At 46.8% G+C, this 16,846-nt stretch overlaps 1 protein-coding gene across 1 annotated transcript in view; it reads right to left on the bottom strand.

Annotated features, from left to right (window-relative positions):
• The window catches only part of LOC139268823 (uncharacterized), an 84,685-nt gene that overhangs the window by 56,201 nt on the left and 11,638 nt on the right, over positions 1-16,846 (bottom strand). The window contains exon 2 of the mRNA XM_070887553.1: positions 1,677-2,397. Within this exon, the coding sequence (XP_070743654.1) occupies positions 1,677-2,306 (630 nt within the window). The 5' untranslated portion in view covers positions 2,307-2,397. The remainder of the gene's footprint in view (positions 1-1,676; positions 2,398-16,846) is intronic.

Below are 16,846 nucleotides of genomic sequence, written 5' to 3'. Positions count from 1 at the left end.
AGGTGTTGCTACAGTTGTACAGGGCATTGGTGAGGCCACACCTGGAGTATTGTGTACAGTTTTGGTCTCCTAACCTGAGGAAGGACATTCTTGCTATTGAGGGAGTGCAGCGAAGGTTCACCAGACTGATTCCCGGGATGGCGGGACTGACCTATCAAGAAAGACTGGATCAACTGGGCTTGTATTCACTGGAGTTCAGAAGAATGAGAGGGGACCTCATAGAAACATATAAAATTCTGACGGGGTTAGACAGGTTAGATGCAGGAAGAATGTTCCCAATGTTGGGGAAGTCCAGAACCAGGGGTCACAGTCTAAGGATAAGGGGTAAGCCATTTAGGACCGAGATGCGGAGGAACTTCTTCACCCAGAGAGTGGTGAACCTGTGGAATTCTCTACCACAGAAAGTTGTTGAGGCCAATTCACTAAATATATTCAAAAAGGAGTTAGATGAGGTCCTTACTGCTAGGGGGATCAAGGGGTATGGCGAGAAAGCAGGAATGGGGTACTGAAGTTGAATGTTCAGCCATGAACTCATTGAATGGCGGTGCAGGCTAGAAGGGCCGAATGGCCTACTCCTGCACCTATTTTCTATGTTTCTATGTCTATGTTTCTATGTGGCCCCTTGAGCCTGCTCCGCCATTCAATACGATCATGGCTGATCTGATCATGGACTCAGCTCCACTTCCCTGCCCGCTCCCCATAACCCCTTATTCCCTTATCGGTTAAGAAACTGTCTATTTCGGTCTTAAATTTATTCAATGTATGGCTTCCACAGCTCTCTGAGGCAGCAAATTCCAGAGATTTACAACCCTTAGAGAAGAAAGTCACGGTCTTTAAATTGATTAAAAAAGATTTGATGGAATAAACAAACTATTCTCTCTGTTGGAAGTGGGGTGGGGGGGAGAAAGAGACCAGAACAAAGGGGCATAATCTTAAACTTGAAGCCAGGCCATTCCGAGGGAAAATTAGGAGGAACTTCTTCACACAAAGGGTAGGGGATATCTGGAACTCTGTTCTCCCAAATGGTTGTGGACGATGGGGTCAATTGAAAATGTCAACACAGAGATAGATTTTTGTTAGGTATGAGTATCCAGGGATATGGAGCAAAGATGGGTAAATGCATTTAGGTCCAGATCAGCCCTGATCCAATGGAGTGGCGGAACAGGCTCGAGGGGCTAAATGGCCATTTCCCGTAAAGCTCAACTTTTGCACCATCCAACGTCCTATTGGCGGTGACGGCTGGCTGTGGGGAGAGGGGAAGAAGCAAAGCGGGGACAGCAGGGGACGATGGGGTGCAATGAACTTCAAGCAGCCTCAGTTAACTCTACCGGTCCAGTGAAGGGTTTGGAAAGCAAGAGCATCGGAGTCCCTCGCTGAACAAGATCGACCCAAACGAATATATCATTACAAACATTAGTTTGACCATTTCCCGCTCCTTGCTATTCCCTAAAGCTTCCTCTTTCAACAAGATGATTTTAGTGCCAAATCGATCAACCTGAAGAAAAAATGGCTTTCAAAAGGCAAATCCCAGCTTACTGAGCCCAGGAAACAAATAACTCTCAATTAGCGACCTGTTTGACTTCCCAGTTCATAAGTAGCCAACAGAGAATCACAGCCAACTTCCCACAAAACTGGCACACTGCTACTGCTCATGGTAGCTTGCATTGGGTTCTCACCTGGTTACTGCCGGGCTTCGCAACTGAACGCGGCTTACTCCGTCGGACTGTAGAGGGGCTCTTCCCTACAGCCCCTGCTCTCTTTCTCCGCACCAATCCAACTTCCCGAGACAACTTAGCACTCGCTTCCACCTCGCGTTTAACGCCAGACTCCAACCATGCCTGGTCACTGCCTTCGGCTGCCACCTCTCTGCTCTTCGGTCTGGCGTTCCGTCTCGTGGCGCCCACGTCTGGCGATCCAACCAGCCCGCGGTTAGCTACCTTCCGGTAGTTCAGCTTCCGGACCGTCCGCCCACTGGACTTGAGCGCGTGGGTTCGGATTCGCGGCACGGCCTCTGGGTCGGAGGGCAGGCTCTGGACGGACATCCTGGTCACTCTCCGACCCTGAAGCTCCTGCGACAGGAGAAGGGAGGCAGCCTCCGAGATGGACAGCTGCCGAGCCCGTTCCCCAGGTCTGTGGGCCGGTGGGCCATTCTCCGGCTGAGGTGGTCTACTTTGGACGGACAGTCTGGTCACTCTCCGACTCCGAAGTCCGATGCAGAGCTCCTGGGCCAGCAGAAGTGAGGCCGCTTCGGGCGTTGGCAATTGCTGGGCCCTGCTTACACCTCCGCCTACAATAGCTGAAAGCATGGCTCCTTTCGGACGGGCCTTCGCAGGGGGGTGGGTGGGTGGGATGGATTTACACTGTAGATGCTTAGGCACTCATTTTACACAGCGACACCTATAAAAAAAACAAAAAAAACTGTAGAACCCCTTCAAATGATTCCCAATTCTGTGCTTACAACACCCTAAGATATTAGCAGCACCAGATCTAGAAGTAGAAGCTGGAGAAGTGATGTCCAGCCCTACCTAGCTCGAGTGACTGCCAGTCACCTGCATTTATTGCAGTGTACAGCGACACCAATCGTTCGATCAAAACTAGCCAATTATGTGGATAGGCGGCCTAATGTTGGAAACGGTCGACCAATACCCAGCGAGCCCTTCAGCGACATCCAACATCAACCCCAGTTCAGTCAACCAGGGGAAACAAAAACTTAGAGAGTCAACAAGATGGCATATTTTACAGAATATAAAGCAACATTGAGTGCCCGTACTTTTCACCGAGATAATTAACTCCAGCATTGTGTGGAAGGAGGATACAGACCGGGTTCAACGGCCAGATTGTGCTGTTTGTCCATCGCAGTGTAATGGTACGCACACAATTGGCCTTGGGCTGGGCTGGTCGGCCACTATTCCCGCTTCTGATCGCTGTCCAGCGACTCCTGTGATCACTTCACCAATCTGGGCTGAGGCAACAATAAGGGGCACTACAAGTGGCCTCCAAAACCTGTGGCCAAGAGCAGGCTGGTTCACACTCTTCAATCCCCCACCCTCACCCACCCAGCAGGTCCACCTTGAACGTGCAGATCAGGCTCCGCTCCGTGGAATTAGATAGACCGCGTTGGCAGATACTTCAAGTACAAGTAGTATGGACCTCATGATGCCTTAGCAAGACTATACTTGGGCACTGCATCGGGCTCTACACTTTAAAGATGTTGAACGATAAAATATTTCCAGAACACGGAGAGAACTCCCCTGTTCCTCTTCGAAATAGTGCTGTGGGATTTTTTACGTCCACCCAAGAGGGAAGACGGGACCCTCATCTGAAAGATGGCACCTCCGACAGCGCAACACTGGAGTGTCCGCCTAGATTACGCACTCCAGTCACTGGAGTGTGGGTTGGACCTACGGCCATCCAGCTCAGAGACGGCACTGCTACCATTGAGGCAGACACTTGCGCAGCAGGGCAAACTGGATTAGCAGCATGCTGTAGACTAGTATGGATGGCCCACCAACTTACAATCCTCCATGAGATATCGTGCAGAGAATGGATTTTATTTTTGGGGGGGGGGGGGCTTGTGCTGTGCTGGCAGGTGACCAGGCCCTCTAACATGTGGGCAGGGTGCAACAGCAAGAGGGGAAACTCCCTCGCACTACCCCAATTCAAACAACATACGCAAGGATGGGGACACACACCCCCACCCCCCAGAGCGTATCGCACACAGATTATCCATCGGTAACTGTCCAATGAAAACAGAACTGAATCTTCATACAAAAGAAAACAAAAACACAAAATATTACAGATGCTGGAAATCTGAAATTAAATGCTGGAAGCTCTCAGCAGGTCAGGCAGCATCTGTGGGGGTGGGGGGAAGAGAGAGAGAGTGTGAACGTTTCAGGTCAGCGACCCTGCGGCAGGTCTGACCAGGTTCTAATAAAGCAGTTATCCACCGAAAGAGGAACTCTCTTTCTCTCCTCACAGATGTAGCCTGACCTGCTGAGTGCCTCCAGCAGTTTCTGCTTTTACTGTGTGTAAAGGGTCCGCGCCTCGCCAGCTGGCCGCTGAAACCTGGCAACTCGACGCACCCCTCACTCGTTTGCGGGTTTCTGTCAACCCCACTTTATCCAGGCAGAGTGGTGGAACAAGGCAGCACTGCTTCACATCGGGCTTTACACGTCTGAGAAAGATCCACTGCCGTGTAACTCGATTCGAGAAAACTCTCCAAATCCAAATGCTGAAAATGAATCCTGCTTCAAACGAACAAGGAAAACAAACAATCCAAACTTTTATTTTGGATTGGGGGGGGGGGGGGGGGGGGGATGGAAAGAGAAAAGAAAAATCAGACACCATCCATCTGAAAAGACAGCGATTGCCCCAGTGGATGTCAACGGCTGATTTAAACACAGCCACCAGCCCGGGTCACTCCGGTAAACCAACCCTTGGATAATATAACCGAGAAAAAAGGTTTAAGCTGCTTCAGTCACTTATAAGCCATCCACACTCACCACATGGAGAGTTAAAGGCAAAACTCACAAAGCCAAACAGAGGAAGCAAGTGAAACAGAGGCCAGGGTCCAGCCGGAGGGGAGACCCAGACCCCAGGAGATGAGCAAGAGCGAAGCCACCCTTGGACCAGCTGACAACGCAGCAGGGCGGAACGGGCTGGATATCACTTACATCTCATTAAAGGCCACGGCAAATTATTTGGACGTCCTAAACTTGCAGCAATAGTCAGAAGCTTGTTTTTCCCCCCGTCAGCGTTACAGGCACAAAACGGTTGGCAGCAGTCAAGGCATTTTTTGAAAAAAAAACGTGATCCAGTTCCAAGATTGAATCATGTTAAAGAACAGTAGACGCCTTGGAATGCAATACCTTGAGAATAAGCTCACAAACCGTTTACAGAAACACAGGAACCCTGCCAACCATGAGGCACTGAAGCTTTAAATACTTCTGCTGAATTAAAGATACAGCACTTGACAATTTCAGCAAAATCTACACAGATTTTGACAGTATCGGCTACTATGAACCACTGCCCTTTGCCCCAATAATGCACTTGAACTTCACGGTATTTAAGGGGTCATTCCCAATCACCCCCATACCAGGTATCCTGGGCCATCGGGTCATTTGCCGACGAGGCACCGGGTGTTTTGAGGCGAGCTGTTCGCTACAGCCACAAGAAATTGAGCTGACCCTATCTAAATTGACTTCAATTTGGACCCTTACCACCAGAGAGCAAACAACTCCCACCACATGGGTTAAAGTCAAATCTTGGTCCCACAGCCTTGTTCTAATTTACTTTGGGTTGGACAGACTGGATGCGGGGAGGATGTTTCCACTGGCTGGGAAGTCTAGAACAAGGGGTCACAGTCTCAGGATACGGGGTAGGAAATTTAGGACCGAGATGAAGAGAAATGTTTTCACTCAGAGGGTGGTGAACCTGTGGAATTCTTTACCACAGAAGGCTGTGGAGACCAAGTCATGGAATATATTTAAGAGGGAGATAGATAGATCTCTAGAAACAAAAGGCATCAAGGGGTATGGGAAAAGGTGGGAATAAGGTGTTGAGATAGGAGATCAGCCATGATCATATTGAATGGTGGTGCAGACTCGAAGGGCTGAATGGCCTACTACTGCTCCTATTTTCTATGTTTTCAATCCCCTTACACCGCTCCATAAAACACGGCGAATAACCCCGGGGGGAGGCGCGAGCGCGAGAGCTTTCAGCATTGCACAAACTCTAGGAAGCTGCAAACTGGACAAGGTTGCTCAGAATGTGGACTATCCCTTCGGTTCACACATACACCGTCTCAAGTTCCTCTACCCTAGAGTCTGTAACCTTGTCGAGCAGGACTGTTATAAGGTATATGAGGATAGTGCGGGAAGGTGGAGTTGAGGTAGAAGATCAGCCATGATCTTATTGAATGGCGGAGCGGGCGCGAGGGGCCTACTCCTGCTCCTATTTCTTGTGTTCCTAATTGGGAGGATATGGGGAGACTTCGAACACAGGAGCTATGTCGGTACTGCTCACAGACAGCTGTTAAGCAGTGATGACCGAGTGGGTAAAAGGTGTGGTGAGCCGTGAAGAGCAGAGAATCCCCCCAGGATTGTGATACTCTGTTTTCCTCAGTTAGGTCATCTCACCAGTTCTACAAGAAATCGGATTGGGGGGGGGGGGGGGGGAAAAGAGATAAATAAAACTGGAGGGAGCCAAGGCCCAGCACCAGATCATTATTTCCCCCTCCCCAACCAACGAATGACCAGCCTATTGACACTTGTTGCTGAAGCTTCCATACGGCCACAGTACTGGAAAGCTGAGGAGGAATCCTCCAAACAGGTCCCTCTCGGGTGGGGGCGGGGTGGGGTTAAATTGTATACAATTACTAGCTGGTCTAAAATTCTTATTACACCTTTCAAGATTTCACATCAATTGTTCAGTAAGGAGACTAACTGGATTGCTGTTCGAAAGAGGCGGTGCAGACTCAATGGGCCGAAGGGCCTCTTTCTCCACTGTACTACTCAATGATCTAACCCTGAGAGTTAAGCAGCCCTGTGGGCACATACCAGGACGTCTTTTAGATCGAACTGGAATATTTATGGTGAAGGGGGAACATTTTGGAAAACTTAACTATTTAACATGTTACCCACCACTCAAAACAGCCAAATCTTTCAAGCCTCTCTCCATCCCCTTTCCCCTAGTCACTGCCACAGATCGAAATGTTGAAACCTCTGCATATCCAGGGACACTGAGCCCAACTGATTCACAGTGGGGAAAATAACTGCTTAGCCATCCTAAAGTAATGAGTGCATCCATGCCAGGGCTACAGGCGAGGCCAAGACTTTGGGTTTTTCCAGGGCTGCTTAAAGCTGTCAATCTAAATGAAGTTGATGGGGAAACGGAATCCTCATTTTGAGACGGACGGGAACGTACTTGCAGCAGCAGTCACGGGATGACGGTGGGACTCCCAGTCCAGGAAGGACCCCCATGGTCACCTGGCTCAGCACAGACCGGGGACCGTCCGATCGGCCTAGTGCATTACCACACCGCACAATTAGAGGAAGAGGAAATGAGAAAAAGCGGCGTCATAATCAACACACAGAAAGCAGTGGCACAACTCGAAGAAATTAAGCAAAGTATCTACATATCCCTTTGTGCGTCTGGTAGGGGCAAGCTTGAGTTAGTGAGGAATTAATAAAAGTGCAAGGAAAATGAGCCAAGTTATTCAATATTAACTGCATTTAAAGATGCTAACAACTGATAAATAACTAAGTAATTAATCACAGTAACTAAATACTAATTGATTAAAAAACAAGCCAAATCCACCTATTTAATAAATCTAGATTCAAGTGGCCAATTAGTTCAAGAATTAAAGGACAGATCATCACCATAGCAGTCCTTCGGAATCGAGGAAGACAGGCTTCCACTCTAAAAATGAGTCCTTAGGTGGTTGAACAGTCCAATACGAGAACCACAGTCCCGGTCACAGGTGGGACAGACAGTCGTTGAGGGTAAGGGAGGGTGGGACAGGTTTGCCGCACGCTCTGCACGCGATTTCTGCATGCTCTCGGCGATGGATGCACTCGTGTCTGGCATGCGAACAAAGACAGATAATGAATGATAACATGGCAGTGCAGGTGGTGTGTCGGGATTGTAGTGTGTGGGAGTTTGTGGACAGAGAGACTGTCCCAGATTGCCATATCTGCAACAAATGTCGCTGCCTCGAGACATTCGGACTCAGTCGCTGAGCTGGAGATGCTCCAACACACAAGGGGGAGGAGGAGGAGTTACTGGATAATTTACTCCCCAGTACAGTCACACACACACACACACACACACCAGAGGAAGGTGCAGGAAGGAGAGTGTATGACTGTCAGTCAGCCAGGTAAGGAGAATGTAGGAGAATAACCTGGATTATTGGTTTGTACAGAGGTCTTACAGCTCCTGTGAAACAGGTACAAAGTACTCGATACCAGTGAGGAGGAGGAGAAAGACTGTGGGAACGGAATTCAGAATGGCGACCATGGCACCATAGAGCAGATAATGTAACGTAACTAACAGAAAACAGAGTCGGGATAAATGGTTCATTCTCTGGTTGGCAATCAGTAACTAGTGGGGTGTCGCAGGGATCAGTGCTGGGACCCCAACTACTTACAATCTGTATTAACAACTTGGAAGAAGGGCCTGAGTGTAACGTAGCCAAGTTTGCGGATGATACAAAGTTGGGAGGAAAAGCATTGTGTGAGGAGGACACAAAAAATCTGCAAAAGGACATAGACAGGCTAAGTGAGTGGGCCAAAATTTGACAGATGGAATATAATGTTGGAAAGTGTGAGGTTATGCACTTTGGCAGAAAAAAATCAAAGAGCAAGTTATTATTCAAATGGAGAAAAATTGCAAAGTGCTGCAGTACAGCGGGACCTGGGGGTACTTGTGCATGAAACACAAAAGGATAGTATGCAGGTACAGCAAGTGATCAGGAAGGCCAATGGAATCTTAGCCTTTATTGCAAAGGGGATGGAGTATAAAAGCAGGGCAGTCTTGTCACAGCTATACAGGGCATTGGTGAGGCCACACCTGGAATATTACTTGCAGTTTTGGTTTCCATATTTACAAAGGGATGTGCTTGTTTTGGAGGCAGTTCAGAGAAATTTCACAAGGCTGATTCCAGAGATGAGGGGGTTGATTTATGAGGAAAGGTTGAGTAGGTTGGGCTTCTACTTATTGGAATTCAGAAGAATGAGAGGTGATCTTATCAAAATGTATAAGATTATGAGGGGACTTGACAAGGTGGATGCAGAGAGAATGTTTCCACTGATTGGGGAGACTAGAACTAGAGGGCATAATCTTAGAATTAGGGGCCGCCCATTTAAAACTGAGATGAGGAGAAATTTCTTCTCTCAAGAGGGTTGTAAATCTGTGAAATTCGCTGCCTCAGAGAGCTGTGGAAGCTGGGACATTGAATAAATTTGAGAGAGAGAGACAGTTTCTTAACCGATAAGGGAATAAGGGGTTATGGGGAGCGGGAAGGGAAGTGGACCCGAGTCCATAATCAGATCAGCCAAGATCTTATAAAATGGCGGAGCAGGCTCGAGGAGCTGTATGGCCTACTCCTGTCCTATTTCTTATGTTATGTCGTCTGAGGGAAGATGGTCCAGAGTAGAAAGGTTACAGTTATTAGGGATTCTATCATTAGGGGGATAGATAGTATTCTTTGCAGTCAGGATCGAGAGTCGCGAAGGGTGTGTTGCCTACCCCAGTGCCAGGATAAGGGACATTACAAAATGGCTGGAAAAGAATTTGGAAAGGGAGGAGGAGGTTCCAGTTGCTGTGGCCATATTGGAACCAACAACAGAGGATTAGGGAAGGGGTGCTGCTAAGGAAATATCAGGAGTTAGGAGCTAAATTGAAAAGCGGGACCTCATTATCCAAGTCACGTGCAAATTGGCGCAGGGACAAATGGGGAAAGTCAACACATGGCTAAAGGAGTGGTGGGGGAAAAGGAGGGATTCCATTTCATGTGGCACTGGCACCAGTACTGGGACAGGAAGGAGCTGTACCGTTGGGACGAGCTCCACCTGAACCCGGCTGGGACTACATTCCTGACAGAAAAGGATGACCAGGGCTGTAAATTAGTAACATAGGGGGAGGGAACTGCTCGAAATTACGGAAACCAAACAATAAATGAATCAGGAAGAGCTTTAAGGACAGATTAAAATAATAAGGATAAGAACATAAAAATAGGAGCAGGAGTAGGCCATTTGGCCCTTGAGCCTGCTCCACCATTCAATAAGATCATGGCTGATCTGCCCACTTCCCTGCCCACTCTCCAAAACCCTTATTCCCCGGATGACCAGCGATCTGATACAGTCAGAGCATAAAGGTAAAATAACTACTAAAAACAAAGGAATAACAACACAAAGTAATTTAAATTGTTGGTACAGCAATGTATGTAGTATTCAAAACAAAATGGATGAACCGGAGGCAATGATTTGTGTGGAGAATCTGTCAGTCAGTCAGAGGCAGTCCCTCGAAATCGAGGAAGACTTGCTTCCATTCCAAGAGGGAGTGTGGATGATCTCGGGGATGGCTGAAACATGGCAGAGAGTACAGGACTGGCAACTGAATATTGCAGGATAGAACACAGTTAGAGAGAGAGGAATGAGAAGGAGGGAGGGGAGGTGGAGTAGCTGGACTAGTTAAAGATAACAATGGTAGTTTAAAACAAAGGTTGTAACCGATGCTGCCTGTAATTATTTTGGCCCACGCAGCACCTTTAAGGGGGGGGGGGGGGGGATTCAAAATTCGACGCACGAGCGTTTTTTCCTATTTAAAAGCTGTCTCACTGGTTGCACAAACCTTGCATGCACTAGAACATTGGTTGTAACTATCAGCAAAATAGATACAGAATCCATATGGATAGAGTTAAGATACAAGGGATCCAGCACCCAAACAGGGATATACTATAGACCACCAAATAATGGAAGGGAATCGGAGAAAGGAATATGTTGGCAAATCTACAAGGAGTAGCAGGCATAGAATAATAATGATGGGAGATTTCAACTACCCCCAAATAAACTGGCAGGAAGGAGAAAGGAAATCGAGTTTTTAGTGTGTACAGGACCAACGAGTAAAGAATCATTGTTGGATGCTGTAATGGGTAATGACCCAGAACAAAAAGAAGAAAGAATGAATAGGAGAGCATCTTAGTAGTAGCGATCATAACATAGTAAGGTTCGAGATTAGGATTGAGAGTGACACAAGTAGGACAAAGACTAAGGTAATAGATTGAAAGAGAGCCAATTATGAGCAAATGAAGGTGGAACTTGAGGTAAACTGGGGGGAGATCTTGAAAAAGCTCAAGAGCTCAAGACAGAAAAACAGTAGGAAATCTTTAAATTGGTTATCAATACAATTCGAGAGAAATATAATCCACTAAAAGTCAAAAACAAGCAAGCCAATGTTCAGGCACAGTGGATGAATAAAGAACTAAACGGAAAATTGAATGTAAAGAAAAAGATATACAAGTACTTAGATACTAAAAAGGTACACAGTGTCAGCTGTGGCTCAGTGGGCAGCACACTCACCTCGGAGTCAGAAGGTGTGGGTTCAAGTCCCACTCCAGGGACTTGAGCCCAAAAATCCTGTCTGACGCTCCCAGTACCGTGCTGAGGGAGTGCTGCACTGTCGGAGGTGCCGTCTTTCGGATGAGACGTTAAACCGAGGCCCCGTCTGCTCTCTCAAGTGGACGTGAAAGATCCCATGGCACTATTTCGAAGTGGAGCAGGGGAGTTCGCCCCGATGTCCTGGCCAATATTTATCCCTCAATCAAAACAACAAAAACAGATTATCTGGTCATTATCACATTGCTGTTTGTGGGAGCTTGCTGTGCGCAAGTTGGCTGCCGCATTTCCCACATTACAAGTGACTACACTCCAAAAGTACTTGCATAGAAAATAGGTGCAGGAGCAGGCCATTCGGCCCTTCGAGCCTGCACCACCATTCAATAAGATCACAGCTGATCATTCCCTCAGTATCCCATTCCTGCTTTCTCTCCATACCCCTTGATCCCCTTAGCCGTAAGGGCCATATCTAACTCCCTCTTCATTGGCTGTAAAGCGCTCAGACGTTTGGTGTGGTGAAAGGCGCTATATAAATGCAAGTCTTTTAAAAGGACAGAGAAGTTAAAAAACCATCAGGAAGGCAAAGAGCAATTACAAAATCAAATTAATGGAATATAAATAATAAGTATTGTATAGACACACAAGTAACAAATGAGAAATGAATGCAAGAATGGGGCCACGAAAGGATGAGCAAGATAAACTCTCCGGTACTGAGAGAAATGGCAAAGTATCGAAGAACTGCTTCGCCTCAGATTTTAACTACGGAAGCTAACAAAATAAACATTTCAATAGAGGATGAACTTAAAAAGGAATATTAGTGTAGTTGGGATAGAAGGGAGAAAATATGTGACAAACTAGCAAAACTAAAGAGAATATACCTCCAGGTGTGGATGGTATGAACATATATATATTCCGTAGAAGAGCAGGTATTGCCTGAGAATTGGCAGACAGCTAATGTTGGTCCCACAAAAAGGGAGATAGAACCAAACCTATGAACTATAGACCAGTCAGCCTAATGTCAGTGATAGGAAAGATACTGGAATCTAAACTAAAAGTGATAGAAAACATAATACAAAATAGTCAGCATGGATTCCAAAAGCTAAATCGTGCTTAATTAACTTGATAGAATTCTTCGAAGAATTCTTTGAAGAGGTAATGGAAAGATTAGACAAGGGATATGCAGATGTCATGCGCTTGGATTTCCAAAAGGTTGGTAAGGTACCACAAAGTAGGCTCATGAGGAATGTTAGGGTATGTGGAGTCAGGGAGCTAATAGCTGAATGGATAGCAAATTGGCAATAAAATAGAAAGTAGAGAGTAAGGGTAAATGGTAGTTATCAGATTGGTGGAAGGTAGAAAGTGATGTTCTGCAAGGATCAGTGCTGGGGCCATTGTTATTCATACCACTCCAGGGAGCAGTGTGAGCTGGTGCAGGAGGGCGACGTCATCAAGGTCCAGGTCGGTGATTGGAGCGTGGGCAGATACAGCAGGAGTGGCGAGAGACTGTGGAGGGATATGATCGGGGCCCAGGGGAGGCGTGAGTTCGGGGCCAAGGGCCCAGGGACAGCACGGGCCAGCCCACACTGCGATATGTGCGCGCACTAGGTCCGTGCAGCAGAGCTGGTCTTCCAGTCGTCTTGGGTAATCCTTGCCACTGGACCAAGACCTAGCTCTGTCAAGCCCGTGTGATGGCTGGTGTGCAACGACCACCCCATGTTTAAAAAAAAAAATCCACGCACAGGCATCTTACACCCTTCAGGGTGTAGTTCGAAATCCGGAATATCAGACCCTTCATTGCAACACCTGTGAACTCATCCTTTTTGGCGTGGAAGCAAGTCATCCTTGCTTCGAGGGACTGCCTATGATGATGATGATTATTCATAATTTACATTCATGGTTTGGGCTTAGGAACAAGTAACTCAATATCAACATTTGCAGATGAAACCAAACTGGGAGTGTAACTAACACAAGAATGCACTATAATACAAGTTAGAAAATTTGCAGACTGGGCAGTCACATGGCAAAATGAATTTTAACAAATGTGAGGAGCTGTGCTTTGGTAGGAAAAACAGAACCATCACCTTGGAAAATACAAAACTGAATGGGGAAGAGCAGCAAAGGATCTAGGTGAACAAATCATTAAAAGCAATGTCACAGGTCAGCAGAGCAATTAAAAGTAGGTTAACAAACACTGGGGTTTATTCCTAGGGGTAAAGAATTCAAAAGTAGTGAAGTTATGAACTTGTATAGGACCCTGATCAGCCTGCATGAGAGAACTGTGCACAGATCTGGTCTCCATACTATAAAAAGGACAGAGCACTGGAAAACATGCAGTAAAGATTTACAGGAATGGCACCAGACAGAGATTACAGCTATCGGGAAAGTTTGAACAAGTTGACGATTTTTTTCTTTAGAAAAACAGAATACTTAGAGGAGACCCGATAGAAGTCTTAAAAATGATGAATGGGTAGCTGAGGAGAGAATGCTTCCACCTGTGGAATAATCCAAAACTAGGGTCCATAAATACAAGATACCTGCAGTTACTTTGCTCAGAGTGCTTAGTGATCCACTCGCAGGAATGTGGATCAGATAAATAGCTTAGATGCTTTCAAAATGACACTAGATGAGTACATGAGAGAAAGGGGAATAGAAAGATAGGCCGAAAGGCTGAGAGGAGGCAGACGGAATGGGAAGGGACTGGTGTGGAGTATAAACATCAGCACAGACTGGTTGGGCTGAATGGCCCGTTTCTGTGCTGTATATTCTATGTAATCACTGAGCTAGCAGAGATCCTCGCTTGATTTTTTTCCTTTTTAAACCCCATCTACAAGGGAGATATGTATCTGGAAAATCTCTGCAAGTTTTAGGCTTAAATATATATTTTTAAAATAAAGGACACTGCCATATTGACTGATGCCTTGCTGTAGATGGGTCACACTGACAGATGGGCAGAATTAGTCGAGGACTGTTCACAGCAAGAGTCCAGCTGACTATCGCAAGCTCCAAGGCCTTCACTGCTTCAGACACTAGGTGTTGCACAAACAGTCTGCCACCAGCAAATGGGCAGTCTCGAAATCCACCGCAGTCAGGGGGCACCCAACACTGCAGCTCTCCCCCCCCTCCCCTGCCCCACAGACCGTTTGATTAAAGTAGATTATATACCACTTGTTCATCTCCCTACTCCTATTCAACGGAGCGAAGAGCAAAATCCTCGGAGCACAGACGCATGCTCTCAGGTTCTGTACACAATGTACTCAAATCTGCCACCAAGCTCATGGTCTACAGGGCTGTAGCAATACCCGCCCTCCTGAATGGCTCAGAGACATGGACCATGTACAGTAGACACCTCAAATCGCTGGAGAAATACCACCAACGATGCCACCGCAAGATCCTGCAAATCCCCTGGGAGGGCAGATGCACCAATGTTAGTGTCCTCGACCAGGCCAACATCCCCAGCATTGAAGCACTGACCACACTTGATCAGCTCCGCTGGGCAGGCCACACCGTCCGCATGCCAGACACGAGACTCCCAAAGCAAGCGCTCTACTCGGAACTCCTTCACGGCAAACAAGCCAAAGATGGGCAGAGGAAACGTTACAAGGACACCCTCAAAGCACAACATCCCCACTGACACCTGGGAGTCCCTGGCCAAAGACCGCCCTAAGTGGAGGAAGTGCATCTGGGAGGGCACTGAGCACCTCAAGTCTCGTCGCCGAGAGCATGCAGAAGTCAAGCACAGGCTGGCGAAGAGCGTGCGGCAAACCTGTCCCACCCACCCCTTCCCTCAATGACCATCTGTCCCACCTGTGACAGGGACTGTGGTTCTCATATTGGACGGTTCAGCCACCTACCGGCTCATGTTTAAGAGTGGAAGCAAATCTTCCTCAATTCCGAGGGACTGCCTATGATGATGATACAATGTACACCAAGTTACACCTGCCTAGTACTTGCAGATACGTACAATTAAATCCTTACGCGGTTCTGATTGGGGCATTAAGCATTGGTAGAAGCTCACATCAGGTGTATTTGGTACCAATATTCTATGGGGAACAGGGCAGCAATCATCAACACATTTCAATTTTAGCTGATGCTTTTCTTGAGTGATATTCTTAGCACATCAGTTCAAATTGCTCTCACCACAAGCGACAGACTTGTAAGCACCAGAAACCTTAGTGTTAAACAATACTCTCGCCAGACACAATCCAGGACTGGAAGAGTAGGGTCGATGCCTGGAGTGTTCGCATTCCTCGTAGTTCAGGTGGGCTTCACGCAGCCACCAGTATTACTGTAATTCTGGTGACAACACAGTGCTGGGATTTCTCCATCTTCAGACACAGCCTGTACATCAGTCACTCAGACTGGCAAATGCCCCACTGGTTCTTTATCAGCACTTTCCCGGAGGTGGTATCAGGGTGCACCTTCTTGCTTCGCTCAGCCCTCACCAGCAACCAGTTTTTAAAATAGACGTTTTATTGCATTCTACCCGTTCTTTATATAAAAAGGTTGGGTAATTGCATGGCCATTAGTACATCCATATTAATTCGTTCTAAACTTGGTGCTCGAGACCCAGCACAACCCAGTGGAGTTGTGTGTGACAGCTGATCGTGGAACTGGCACTTACCCTGGAGGTTCACACAGAATCTGCCTCTTTTGACCCATGAGCACATCCAGCCTCTGAACTCCGGCAATTAATAATTCATCAAAAGATGGTTAATGACTACAACACGTGGTGTGAGCGAGAGCGAGAATCCAACATTAATAACAGCAAGAGCTATGGCGAGGGTTAGCACTCCATCCCCCACCTTTGAACAACTCTGCAGCCTCGAAGCTAATCCTCCAGGACACTAGGGGACAGAGCGTCTGCTCAGTTGCGCTGGTATTTTTGGCACAACTTCCCCAAAATTAGCATAACCTCCGCGAAAGATCGCGGAATTTTAAGCCCAAATTACATTCAGCGCAACTCGAGTTGCCGCAATCTTTCACACGGGTTTAAAAACCACTGCGCTACAAGCCAGCCCCACCCACACGTGGCCACACCCCCAGGGTGAATTCATTATCATTGGGGTTCCCCAAGCCTTTGAGGAGGCTACAAAAATTAAGCTGGTTGTTTTCAGCTCAAGGACACCAACAGAAATGTTTTAAAAGCTTTTGAATATAATATGTTTTAATTTACTGAGAAACTGACTACTGAACCCCAATTTAACTAGAAAATAGTTTTGCATATTTAAAAAAAGTTATTTTCAGTCATTTTAAATCAGGTTTCTCGGGTGGATTGACACTGATTAAAAATGCTTCGTATGTGATAAAACCCATTTTCAGTTGCAGTAATCAGACTGCACCAAGTTACCATCTTAACTATATTAAGGAATTTTTTTTTTTTTAAGAAAGCAAATTTAAAAAAAATTACATTTGAAAACTCTGCCCGATTGAGCTGGTTCATGGCAGATTGTGTGTTCCGTGATATACAAATGAGTGAGTGGCAAGAGGGGGGGAAAAAAGCACTTATCAAAACTAGCGCAATTTATGCCCGACTCGCCGATTGTGTCCAAAGTCCAAACTCAAACCCTGCAAGCCCGGTTTGTGCAGTGGGACTAACACCGACCACAAGACAACGCCATATTTACAGCACAACTGTGCGAGCTTTTTGTCTTCATGGGTTAGTCAGGACGTCCCCGAGCACTTTACAGCCAATGAAGTACTTTTTGAAGCGTAGGCATTGTTGCAATGTCGGA

This window comes from Pristiophorus japonicus, chromosome 8 (assembly GCF_044704955.1).
Source record: "Pristiophorus japonicus isolate sPriJap1 chromosome 8, sPriJap1.hap1, whole genome shotgun sequence".
NCBI lineage: Eukaryota > Metazoa > Chordata > Chondrichthyes > Pristiophoridae > Pristiophorus > Pristiophorus japonicus.
This window is presented reverse-complemented; position numbering and strand designations above follow the sequence as displayed.